Genomic DNA, 13,402 nt, shown 5'->3' with positions numbered 1-13,402 from the left:
TTGGGAAAAGGGAAAAAGGAGCCTCTGTGCGATGCGTTAGCGGAAGCCCCAGCCTGCATTCTGCTCGTACAGGTGCCTGGCAGCTCTGAAATGCGACCCACAATATTCCCTCATTGGTAAATTGCCAGGCTTGTCAGCATTCCCAAACCAAGATTGAATTGTGTGGCAAATTGGAAGGGCCTTTTCCAGTGCTGTATGTGCACAGAGCCCAAATTGGACTGGTCTAAATTGGAAATCGCTCCCACGGGGACTAAAAGGCAGAGTCTGGGGGTCGTTGCATGCTGTTATGAGTGAGTGGTTTTGATGCCATGTTCGGTGTGCCAACAGTGTAGACTGAGGAATGTTTCTGTCTGTTATAAAGGGAATGATTGCAATTCTGTCCTACGGGTTACTCTGCCCTATCTGGCAGAAGGTGGCAAGTGACTGACGCATTATTTCTGTCCGTCCCCCCCCCTCCGCCAAGAAATTCATCCTCAGTTCTTAAGTGTGTTGTTTTTTGTCGCTCGAGGAACGCAGAGAAAAATGAGTTTGTTTTTACTTGTAAGGCTTTACTCACTTGCCCAATTCGGCAGAGGAGCTGGACTATGGGGATCTCTCAGGTAAGGGCTAGTACGTAGGTAAACACTGCTCTTCTACCCTAGATACTGATTCCACTCCGATTTCTGCACCCTGGCCACGTTGCATTGTCCCATTGCTGTGGCGCAGCCATCCCTCCATGCACAGTCTCACAGCTTGGTGTTTTGTGTGCCCACATCTCGTGACATGGGATGAAAAGGGGGCAATTGCCTGAAACTCTTTATCCACGCTGGGCTGAAAGCTGCATAAACCCATCCTCAGAGTCAGTCCTTGCAAATTAGCACTGGCCCAGAGGGAGAGGTGAAAGCATCTTCTACAGATGCAGTTGGTATATTTAAAACAGGGGTGCAAATAGAGCCTAAACCCCTGATCCCTATGTTTTGCCAGAATCTTCCTGAGTGTTTTCCAGTGCACATGGAGAGGAAGCCCAGAGCAGGCAGCACAGGGCAGCCCCACAGCTGCTTCCAGGCGGGAAGAGCCTAGCCGAGGGCTGGAGTCCACCCGGTTCCCTTGGGAGCTGAAGCCAGTGCAGAAACACTGGCAAAAAAACCAAGCCCCTGAATCTTCATCCTGTTCCATAAAACGCTCACCCTTTATCTGATCCAAGCAGCAGCCTCCCCTGTGAGCCACTAAGGGTACGCTTTGGCCAAGAGGTCAGAAATGATTGATGAATTCAGTGTGTGTTCTATCACATGAGCAGTACTAATCATTGTTATTGCAGGCCTGGCAAGGTAAGCAGCACTAGGTGTCTGTGCAGTAGCACTCTGTGGATGGGAAATAACTGTTCTGCTCTGAGATGTTTGGTTACTTTTTAAATTTGTACTTTTTTGAAGAAAAATGCACCATTTGGTGACCAAAGGGAAGAACGGAAAACAATTCCACAAAGGAATTCCTCAAAATGGGTGTCTGCTGGCAGCCCTGCCTTCCCTCCTGTGCCCCAGCCTCCTAGTGAATGGCTCGTGCCTTTTCCTGAGCATCGGGTGCGTGATCCGGTTTTCTGGATCCTGAATGCAAGGCAAAATTTCCCCTAAGTGCACTGGTATCAGCGTGAGCACAGCGAGCAGGTGAGCAGGCACCTTTGTGCACCACCATGCACCCATCTTGGAGCATCCCTTTGGGCTGCTGGTTGGGTTTTTTCCCCTAGGAATTTCCAAATTTGCTTGTTGCTCACTGGGTTCCTGATCCCCAAGGGTAACGGTACCAAGTCAAAGAAGGAAGGAGCCCAAGGCCACTCCCTGCCTCGAACACAACTACCCTCTGCCCTATAGCCCATGCCCGACTCTGGGAAGCTGCAATAGATCCATTTGGGCACCCGGGTCGGCACATTTGGGCTGTCAGGCGGTTGTCCAGGTGAGTGCCGGAGCCGAGCTCTCTATGGGGAGCACTGGGAGCCCACGGGACCAGCCCAGGGGTATGTGGGAATGCCGGGGTGCGTGCTCATGGCTCGTGGAACGCGTGGCTGCTGCTGCGGGTTTGCTCAGTGTGCTGTTCCTTCCAGGTACTCCTGTCCTGCTAAATGCTTCAACGGAGGCTCTGCCAACTGTGCAATTAAGTAATGCATCCCTTGCCTTCCGTCCAGGTAGCTAGTTTGCAGAGCTGTCTTCGCTTCTCCTGGTCGAGCTGTGTGTGTTTCCGTGCCACTTGCAATGCTCCTCTCATTCCTACCCTATAGAGACTGTAGGCTATGGCAAGGAACAGGGTCTCTTCTGCATTGGCCCAGCCTCACAGACCAGTGTCCTGCAGTGCTGGGGACGGCCGGGGCTCCCGGCTGTACATCCAGCTGTGCATACAGGCATATGGCTGGCTGTGTATCACCACGCTGCTGCCTGCTCCAGCTGTGAGCACCCAGCTAGGCAGATGCAGCGCTCCTGGACCCCCACCCCTTGGCTTTTTTGCACCTCTTGTGAACAGGGAGCAGTCAAGGAGGGCCAGTGGGGCTGCACATGGCGTCTGGTCAGCACCTCGTTCAGGGAAGATGCTGATGAATCGGCTGCTATCGATTGTGAGTGGGGCTCTGTTCCCTAGCAGAGAGGAGCCTCGAGAAGCCACCAGAGAACATTGAGCACCTGTCATAAGGATTAAATTGATTGAAGCAAAGTGCAGTATTTCTTATGAAGCGATCTTGAAATGGGTCGCTGAAGGGGCGCTTATTGATTGACGAAGGGTGAACTCCTCAAATCTCTCTGGCTTAAATGAGACCAAATGCAATTATAATACAACAAACAGGTTAATGCTACTCTTTAACAGCCCATCAATAAATTAGAGTAGGGGCAGAGCACTTAATGCCACGCTGTAGTAATGAATAATGGTATTGCTCATCCTGTCATACACGGGCAGGAATTTCTGTCCTCCCACGTCATGGTGGGGTGGTTTATAGTGTTTCTGATGTAGCGACAGCCTGTTCCTCCCCCAGCCCCAATCTCTAATGCTGCTCCAGCGTTTGGAAACCACAAATTCAGTGGGGAAAGGTCAGTGTGAGCTGTAGGTGTCCTACCTTGTAGCGAGGAGGAATAGCTGGCTGCCCAGTTGTTCAAAGCACAGCAGGCACTTAAGGCCATTAGCACCTACACTGTGACCTGGGGGAGCCCAAGTCATGTCAGTGCCTTCCTTATTTAGTAAATGGAACTTTTAGTTTGTTTAGAGGGAAAAAAAGATGGCTAAGTTAGGAATTCTTCGAAGAAATTGATAAGTTTCCTGTTCCCCACCCTGCTGCAGATGTTCTGTTAGCATCTGGGCAGCACAGAGCTGTCAATGGAGTTAGTGTGTGCCTAAACTTACATATGCACATACAAATTCAGCCCATGTTGTCCTGCATCAAGGGCTTCACGTTAATTCTCTCTCACCCAGAAATAAAAGAGAAATTTTTTGTGGGAGTGCAGCAGTAACTCATTAAACCAGAACTGAGAAGAACCTTTTTACTGGGAAGTTAGGAGGAGAACTGTCTTTCCTCCGCTAAACCTTGCTGTGAGGGTTGACCCACATTGTTAGGATCCTGCTAGCCAAATCTGCACGCTTTTGAGAGATGATTTAAGCAATTACAGCTGCAGAAGTGTTAGAAAAGTGGAGATTGTTAATACCTTCCTTTTTAAAAGGCCTCTCCCCCTGCAAATAAAGCCCGTAGGTAAGAACCCGTGGGTTTCCAGCACGGGTGTGGGTTGACAGTGCCCATGTGGAAGATAAACCACCCGCTGTGTGTTGCTCCTGACTCAGTAAGTCCCGCTGGTGCAGTGAGGAGAAGGGACAGGTCGGAAACACCTCTTCTCTGTCTGCGTAGTATTCCATGAGCTGCGCTGTTGGGTTAAAGGAAAACTTCAGTGGCATCATCTCACTTCTGTTAACGACGTGAGCAGTTGGCTAAAATACAAAGCAAAACCTAATTGAAAGCTACCAAAGCCTCATGTTGGCCACCACTTGTAGTGGGGCTGCGGTGCTCTCCGCTAATGTGTGTAGGTCTGTCTCTCACACAGATGAGTTCCGTGCTACATCAGGGAAGATTGTGGGATCCCTCTAACAGGAGGCACTGCTGCATTTTTTCTGCATCTGTTCAGTTATTGCAGGCGGATTGTGCCATTGGTGCTGCAGTTTTCCTTTAAGGTGCTTTGGCACCAAGCAAAGCACCAGCCCACAGCAGTAGGTGCAGCGAGGTGTGGAGTAGCTGCAGAGTAGCCACGCTGGGGTGCATGTTCGTCACGACATGCGGCCGTGGCAGTCCCTTCCCTGCTCTTCCCTCCCTCCTCCCACTCCCACCAAAAACCCCCCGGCAAAGCCAAAACCAGACCGTGGAAGGGAGATTCCTGAGGGCTCAATGCAAAGGCCAGCACGCTCCTTAACATCTTAATGGGAAAGCCCTGCATGTATACATTTAGTGCTCTCCGACGAGAGGGAATTAAATGTCAGAAGGATTTGTAGCATCTATAATTGAATTGGTGCTGAGAAAAGCAAATCTTCAGGAAGAATAACATATTAGGATTAGCAAATAATGTGGCATTTTGTCAGTTCCTGCCATCTCGTCTGCTCCCTCTTCAGTAATAAAGTTGTGATTTCTTTTTTAATCATAGATCTGAAGCGGGAATAGCTTTTGTGAATTGGAGACAGCATTTCAAAGCAGATTCCAGGGTTTAAGGTCAGGTCTCTCTTTCTCAGTACAAATTTGGGGAATTACTCCTTGCCCCATAGACTTGAAACTTTTTAATTACCATAGAAATAATGAGTGACAGAAAACTCCTGTGCTGGAAGGCAGAACAGGGTTGATGTTGGGTCACTGCATGGGAGCGTTTGGAGCTTGGTGAGGTGTTGAAGACGAGGCAGAGAGGAGACGTTGAAGGAGGAGTACGTAGCAAAGGGAACGGCTGGAGTAGCTTGTGTAGGGAAGTTATATATTGAGGAGTTGGAGTGAGAAAGCAGCGTCGGCAGTGCTGTAGCATCTCTGCCTCTGCCGTGGGCATCGTGGTCTCTGGCCTCTCATGGTGCCTTGACTTTCCCATTTAAAATGAAGAAAAAATAGGTGAGATGCCTAAAAATAACTCAAAAATGTGAATTTGTCTTAAAAATGGCAAGTAGTATATCTTTGGAGAGCAAACTGATGCCACATGGGAAAGTGACATGCGAGTCTGGGTTGCCATTGACTCCTGCATGCAGGGCTCCTGGGGCATCAGTGTCCTGCACATTGGCAGCAGAGCCATCCACTGGCTCACCCAATGGATATACACATACATCACCCAGCAAGTTAAGAGCCTGCTGCCACCTCCCCACAGACCTGGCGCTGGATGGCTGGCAGCCACCAGACATCCTCAGAAGGCATGTAATTTTGATGTAGTCTGTTAAGCTTGAAGATAAACTGTTTAGCCACGCGCATAATAAAATGAACTCATGCTGGCACTTCGCAGAGGTCTCTTTTAACAGGAATAATGAAGAAAAATGGCCCTGCACATCCCAGTAGACAAAATCATACTCAGTAAACTGCTCTGGCCAGACTGTTTGCCACAGTCGCTTCTCGGGGAAGGGCTGTCTCCCTTGTGCTGGCGGGCAGCAGAGCCAGAACTGCAGCCAAATGACCTGGATTAGGTGATGGGGCAGCCAGTGCTTTTGGTTTACAGGGCCATTCTCTGGAGCAGAGTTTCAGCTTTCCAGGTAAGCTTGGAAAGGGGCTCCCTGCTCCTGCTGCCCATGCCAGAGCTGCTGCTCTTGGAAGTTACTCGAAGAAGCACTTGAAGGGGTTTTGTCTCAAATTGTTTTAATTAAAAGGCGCTTTATGGTGCTCTCAGTCACGAGTTATTCACTTAGGGCCCCTGCTCCTTAATCTTGGAGCAGGATTGGAAATATCGATAGAAAGAGTAAATCCCGGGCTGCTGCTCACAAGCTTTGTATCAGGTTTCGGCTCCAAAGAGCACCATTACCTTTAGCTGTCACGGATCTGTACGCTTGATCGATAAACTTCAAATATTATTAGAGGTGGAGGCTTCAGAGATTTGCTCTGCTCCTTGGAGGGAGACGGAGATAAATCTTTCTTAAAAATGGACTTGCATTTGCACTCTCAGTCTTCCTGGTAAAATGCATTTCTCTTAGGTGTCTGGGCAACTGCATGCAGGGCAGATTTATAGGCCATGTGCTTCTTGTAGTGAAAGATTTAAATGGTAAATCCTTCACATGTGACTTCACAAATCATGTAAAGTTAAAAGATTTTTACCGTTTCTGTTGCTGCTGTGCTTAAATTGTAAGGTATGGCCAGTAAATCATTTTAATGGAGGTGTCGCACTTGACTCCATGGAAAAAAGAGACAATGGTTTAGCTTCTATTCCAAAATGTTAATGTATTAATCAGCGGGAGAATAATTGTGTTTTACTACGTTATAAATCTCGTTTGCCATTAGGATTGCAGTGAGGGTTGATGTAGCTGCGTTCTTAAATTAAAATTGTTTACACTGCCATACATTCATTTTACATGGCCATAGCTCATTCTGGGTTCATTTCGGAGCTGTTCCCCTGCCAAACAAGTCATTCCTCTCCCCGGTGACGGCGTCCTAAGGGAGAGGCGCTTCTGAAAGAAAACTAATTGTGTGGCGAGGGCTTAAATAAGCACAGTAAAGCGGTTGGAGGCCTCTACAATTATCGCTCACTATCTGCTTTCCAAAGAGGTTTCTGTACTTTTGGGTCAGGAGTTTCGTGTCTCCAGACATTGCAGATGCCTTGAATGGCAAAGGCATCATCTTGTTGGGTTGAGACAAGGATGGTTGTAAATGGTTTTACTGGGCTGGGTTGGCTGGGTTGTGGTCAAGGAGTTCTTTGGGCTGAAGTGGAATGTTTTCAGCAGGGCCCTTGTTAGTGATGTTCCTCCAGAGCTCACGGCGAATGTTCCCGTATTGGCCTGCGCTCCCTGTGTCCCCATCACCCAGGGAGGTGGGAATTTGGGGAGCACTCGAGGGAAATCTCCCCGATCTGCAGCCACCTCCGGCTCCATCTCTCCTCTCCCAGCTGCCTTCCACCTGCGTAGTTGTAGCGCTGCTGCTTCTAGCGGAAAACACCTTGCGAGGCGAGCCGCCACATGAGTTGGGCTCCAGACCAAGCTCCTCTGCCCCAACTCATCTGGAAGGCAGCTCCATGCTTTACCCCTCTTCCTTTTGAGAGCACAAGGGTGGCTTTTCCAGTCCCGAGAGCAGCTGCAGCCAGACCCTTCAGAGCGCATCGTAATAAGTCCCGAATTCTTATTCCTCTTCTGATCTCAACAGATTCTCGTGCAGGTGAGGAAGGGGCAATACGGAGCGTGGACCACGCGGTGGTCGGCGGTGTCGTGGCCGTGGTCGTGTTTGCAATGCTTTGCCTGCTCATCATTTTAGGGCGATATTTTGCCAGACATAAAGGTAAGACAAAGCTGGAAAATGAAGGGACATGGCACGTGTGTCCTTTTGCTCGCAGTGGTGTCCTGTCTCATGCAAGGACCCTGGCTGCTCTTGGAAGAGTCTCTCCTGAAAGCCCTTGGGAGTGGGGAAAGGAGAAGGGCTGGAGCTGCCCACCCATGTTCTGTGTGCCGGGGCAGAAGGACAGCACGTTTCCCAATGCTGGCTTCATGCCGCAGCCTGGTATTGTCATGATTGCGGAGGCCAAGTGCCCAGCTCCTGCTAAAATAAACAGATGGCTCCTCTGGATGCCCAGGGCAGGACTGGAAAAGCCCCTGCCCCGATGCCATCAGGCTTGCAGCATGGTCTTGCTGCTGAAGAGCCTCTCGGTGGCTGGGTCCCTCAAACTTAGCCTCCCCTGCTCTCCCATTGGGGGTTTGCTTTCCCCTGGGGCTTGCAGCTTCATCGCTCATGCTCTTCCAGAGACCTGCGAGGAGTCACACAACCTTCTGCTTCCCTTCCAGGTACATACTTCACTCACGAAGCCAAAGGAGCAGATGATGCGGCCGACGCAGACACAGCCATCATCAATGCAGAAGGAGGACAAAACAACTCTGAAGAGAAGAAAGAGTACTTCATCTAGAGCAGCCTTGGTTTGTTGAGGTGTCCAACCGTGGACGGTTACTACTGGCCCTATTTAAACGCTCAAGAGACAGTGATATTGGAAGTTGCAACCAGCTTGTGTCTTTTTTTTTAAAGAAAAAAAAAGCCAATGGGTGGAGAGTCGGAGGCTGGGAGGGTCCGGGATTGGCTGTGTAAAAATATTCCTCGCAAAGTACACTCTGCTGTTCGACACCTCATTTTGTTTGGGTTTTCTTTTTTTGGCCAAGTCCAGCTTGGATTTAGTTTAGTGAAGTCATTTGCAGAAGATTCTGTGCCTTGTTTAATTTCTGTTTGTTCGGGTCGGGGGGAGGCTGGGAAGAAGAGGGGCTTCTGTGCGTTAGTTCCCTTCGGGTTTCTGTGGCTCTTCGTTTCCCCTTTCCTCTTGGGTTCTGGCAGTTGACTGCCGGGACCCCTTGGAGTAGGTGCGTTTCCTTGAAGGTGTTTCTTTTTCTCGTCACCGGTTTCCGTTCAGAACTCGAGCTCATTGGAGGAGAACCAGCACATTTTAGACTTCGTAGTTTGCAGTTAAGTGTGCCCATGTCCCATTCCCTCTATCGTCCTAAAGGCTCGGATAAAGACCGGCGAGAACCCGCTCGTGGCTGCCTGCATTTCAGGTGCTTTCGATGGTGGCAACTAGGAAATCGGCTGGAGCTCGGCAAAGGCACCCTTCGGCCCTGGGGTATCCTCCGGGAGGGATGCGGGACGTCTGCTCCGGCCCCGTGCCTTGCGGATGCTCTGTCCTGCTCTCGGGGCTGGGCCCCCCTCTCCCGCTTTGCCAGAGCCGGCACAGCCCAGCCCTTGTCGTCCTCCCCCCATTGCAGCCGCGGGGCATGGTGAGTGCAGTGGCCTCGTGTCCTGCCCGCGGGGCACAATGGGAGCGCTGACTGACTTACAAAGCCATAGGTGAAACAGAGACTCGAGGTCCGGTAGAACCGTAAGCGAGAGGCAGCAGAGTGCCAGGACAAGGCGGTGTTAAAGTCTATATGCTGAATCTTTTGTTTCTTGTGAGTAATCTTGGATTTGGAGCGATTCTTTTCTTTTTTTTACTGTGTTTCTGTGGAAAATGTATGCTGGTTTATTTAAGGGAAGCATTAATCTTAGAGTCAGGTTTGGGTTTTTTAAGGGGTTTGGGGGAGCATTTTCGTGCGTTTGGTTTTTTTTTTTTTTTAGCTGTTGTTCTTGGCAGCCCCGCGACAACGCGGGCTTCCTTCGGGATTGGGACGGCCCGATGGCAGAGAGCGGGCCCGTGCTCCGGCAGCGTTCCGCCTTTTCCCTCCGCGCGAGAAGGACCTCGCGGGAATACCCCTTGTTCCGAGCAGATTTTGCCGAGCTCCTCTCCGAGCCTCCCGCGCCGTGGCTGGGAGCAGGCAGCAGCGGGGGCTCGGGGGCTCTCCCGCCGCCGGGACGGGCACCCTGGCTTTGAGCAGCCCATCTTTGTTTGGAGTGTACCGTAGTGCAGTGTTACCGATGTAACTTTGACTTACGCTGTTGACATGTCTCAGGTTCATGTGTTTTGATTGGTGTTTTCCGTCTCAGGTAGATTGCAAAATTTCGGCCCCACGCATTGGAAACAAACCCTAGAAACAGGATAAGAACCAAGAAATTGCGACTTTGAGTTGTATATTGGGTTATGTATTTTTTCTTCAGTATACAGTGCACTGTTTGAAATGTATTGTTGAGTATTACTTTGTACAGCTTTAGATCATTAGGATTTTGAAGCGTGAAGAAAGAACAACCTTGTTTAAGGGATATTACAAATGAAGGACGCGGAACTGATGATAAACAACCTTGTTCTTTATTTACCCGGCCTTTTTGGTTTTTCCCCTTAGGCCAGTTCTGTTTTAAGGTGTCCAAGGAAGGTGTTACAATGTAAGAAAATACATATCCATCTGTTCCCATTCACATTTTGTATTGGTTCATGTATACCATTTTTACAAAGGAAAAGAAGTACTATAAAATATCTGTCTTCTTAATAAAAAAAGATTAATGTTACAAAACTACATCTCTCTTTTCTCTCTGTATCCCTGCTGTCCGGAGACACGGCCATAGCCATCCTCTAATGCTGTTTATCCTGCAGTGGTGTTTACTTAAGGAGCAAATCAACCTGTAACTGATATTCCAATCTTCCCGAGGTGCTCCAGGTGCAGCCCGGTATGGCAGCTTTAATAGCAGAGCAATATTTACATTCTGTAATGGCAGGTGAGTGTTGAGGTACGTGACCTCCCTCACCCCATTCCCATCTCCAGTTCAGTACCAGTTGTTGCCACATCTCGCACCTCCCTTTACAACGCTTGGGATTTCCAAACGATGATCCATGGTGTCTGCTTGCCCCAAGACACCAACTCCAGTGAAGACAACTGGTACCAAGGACGCGCTTTGCCTCTGCTCATCATCCTTCCTGCAATGTGTCCCTCAGCCCCAGCTCCTCAAATCAGGTTGCGAGGCAGCTGCAGCACTGGAATTGGAAGCATCAATCTTTGATGTTTTGGACAAAGGGGGAGGAGAGAAGCAGTTGCTTTCCACTGAGGAGACGCTGCCAAGAGGTGCACTGCCATCATCCCTGTATGTAAACAGGCTACAGTGTACAGCAAGGAGCCCTTCGTATCTGGGCTCACGTGCCAAAGGCAGCAGTGGTGCTGCTCCTCGAAGAGCAGTGATTTCTTGAGCACTTCAGAGATACATATATATTAAAAAATATAGGTCATATGTATAAATACATGAAAATAACATTTTTCTGAGAGAAACTATGACACCAAGGAAAAAACTAGGGGCAAACCAGAAAAACCAGCCGTTCCTTTTGTTACACAAGATGAACGCAGTTAACTGTGGTGGTCAAAGTGGCCATGTTTCAATTGTTTCAATGCACAAGGGATGTTAACTCGCAGGTCCCTGATGCTTATTTCCTCTTTGAGCCAGAGCAAATTGTACCACACACTTGTGATGTCGATGGTGTTAGATATGCAGCTGAAATCCTTTCCCACCAGGTCCATGTTCCCCTTTCCCTGAACCCTTTATGGTTACAGTAGTGCAGGCAGTGGCATGCCCATTTGGCACAGCTTAAGTAGAATTATTTCCTAGATCATTGTTTAGCCACACTCAATAATGGCATCTGATGTGTTCTGCCTGGAAATAAGGGCAGTGGGGGGACTGGGGTGGCATCGTGTGCCCCACGTGGTCCCTCATCGGTGGCAGATGTGCAGGTCCTGCGTTGTGAGGAAAGGCTGGTCCCCAGCACTTGTCGCTGCTGAGCGTGGAGCATCTCAAGGCTGCTGTAGGTACAACTGGCAAGTGTCTCTTAGCACACAGAGATGTTAGAGCGGGCCAGCACCCCGGGAATGCCACAACCCGCGTTATCCTGCATCTAAAAAGACACATAAGCTGCCTCAAAGTGTCCCGCTCTGGATGTTGCAGTGGGGCGAGGTTCTTTGTAATTCCTGATTCAACATGTGCTGCTCGAGCCAGCACCCCTCCCCGAGGACTTTGAGCTGTGATTAATGCTGTGTCTGAAATGTCTGCCTCTGCGCGCAGACCTGCTGGGCTGCAGTGGTTCTCAATAATTCAGCACGCTCGGACGCGATGCACCAGGCGCTGTGGTGAAGCCAGGGCTGTGGTGAGAGCGGGGAGAGGACGGGGAGCCGTGGGTTATGGCTGCTTCTCATTTCCAGAGTTAAACCAATACAAGCGTGGTTGATCACTGACAGCCTGTTGAGGATGCGGTTGCGAGCATTGCTCATTGCCAGCGCCTCTGTGTGCGGCTGCTTTGCTCAGGGTCTGTTTACCTTCTGCGAGGGCTGAGTGGGGCCTATGCCAGGGCTTTGGATCCCCATCCTCGAATGGCCCAACCATTTCATGTCCCCAGTCGTCTGTACTAAACCGCTGTTGCCTTTAATCTTGGCAATTTCATGCCGCAGTATCCATCTGTTTGGGAAAGAAACCCAAACAGGGAGTGCTGCTTGCAAAGATCACAGGCTTACTTAGCCATGGCTTCAAAAGGTTTTCATTTCTACCTCGTTATGTCCCTGGGAATGAGGAGGTCTGTGTGGACAACCAGAGCTTAACCCTTCCTCTCGGGCAGCTAGGACTTGTGCCAGCATCCCACATCTGACTGTAGGGTTACACTGCGAGCCATTGCTTTAGCCATTTGTCCGTCAGTTTAGCACCACACAGAGAACTACATCTGCTCAGAAACCTCCTTGAGTTCATCTGTGAGGGCTTCAGAAGCTGCAGTGGTTTCCCTGTGCCCTGGGTTCCGTGCTCAGCGTCCCTCCTTCCACCCTCTGCTGTGTCAGGGCTTTGCTTCTGAGCATCCCAGCAGGTCTCAGCTTCTGTGGAGCTTCCTACAGCCTCAGTGGTTCTCTGAAACAACAAAGTCTGTGCTTTATCCTATCCGTGGTCCACATCTTTCTGGCTTTTAGAGGTCACCTAGTACCACTTTTCTGCCCCTTTCCTACTTGCACCTGAACGCTTTGGGTCTTTGCCTTTGCAGCCCTGCTCAGGCAACACAAATAGACGAAAAGAATCTGCAAATGTAACTTTCAGAATCAGTTTCTCAATGACACATTTTGCATTAACAGGCATCAAGACACAAAAGCATTGTGGGGGAAAGCTGAAAAGAGGAACAGTAAGAAACTAGACTTAGTGAATTGAATATCCCTGGTGACCAGCCACAGAAACGTGCTCCCTTCCAAAGCGAGCCTACAGCTGCTGAGCCTTTTTCATTAAGAGGACCTGAGGATGTTTCTGGGTTGTTATGAAATCAAACAAAAAAGTCCCAGCTTGGAGTGCTCTGCCATGAAAAGTAATTAGTGATAAATGACACTTTAACTTAGATCAGATAAAACGAACCTGAATTCCGGGCTCAGGATTGAAACACACTTGCTGTAGAACGGAGGAGCGGGGCGCTGGGGCCGGCAGCATCGATCCACGCTGGCCAGGCAGCTCCCGTCACCGCCTGACAACGGGCTAATAGCTTTTCCTGAAGATCCAATCCCATTTTCTCGGCAGCAGCTGCAGGCGGCATCGATCGGGTGGGACGTGCCCCCAGTGCCGGGTCCTGGCGATGGGACTAGGGAAGCGGTGATGCCAGGAGCTGGTCCCGGTGCTGCAGCAGCCCTGCGCTGTAAGGACCGGAACTGCTGCTCCTCCATGCACTTACAGCATTACAGGTAAGCACACAATAACTCAGGGGTGAGCAGCGTGCTGGGAATGCAGTGTGGGAACTGACTGGACGTGAGTTGGAACCAGCTCAGATTGAGCCCCATGAGCCAAGGCAGAGCCACTCAGTCCTTTGCCCTGAGCAGGGTCCCAGTGGGTCCAAATTACCAGGCGTTT

General features: G+C 50.0%; 1 protein-coding gene across 1 annotated transcript in view; it reads left to right on the top strand.

The window, feature by feature from the left end:
- CADM1 (cell adhesion molecule 1) overlaps positions 1-10,071 on the top strand; it is a 95,439-nt gene extending 85,368 nt beyond the window's left edge. Inside the window, exons 10-12 of the mRNA XM_030505322.1 lie at positions 546-599; positions 7,301-7,432; positions 7,933-10,071. Of these exons, the coding sequence (XP_030361182.1) occupies positions 546-599; positions 7,301-7,432; positions 7,933-8,051 (305 nt within the window). The 3' untranslated portion in view covers positions 8,052-10,071. The remainder of the gene's footprint in view (positions 1-545; positions 600-7,300; positions 7,433-7,932) is intronic.
- The last annotated feature ends 3,331 nt before the right edge of the window (positions 10,072-13,402 follow it).

The sequence above is a fragment of the Strigops habroptila genome, chromosome 17, assembly GCF_004027225.2.
Source record: "Strigops habroptila isolate Jane chromosome 17, bStrHab1.2.pri, whole genome shotgun sequence".
In the NCBI taxonomy this organism is placed as follows: Eukaryota; Metazoa; Chordata; class Aves; order Psittaciformes; family Psittacidae; genus Strigops; species Strigops habroptila.
The sequence above is the reverse complement of the archived record's forward strand: the minus strand, read 5'-3'. Positions and strand labels throughout refer to the sequence as shown.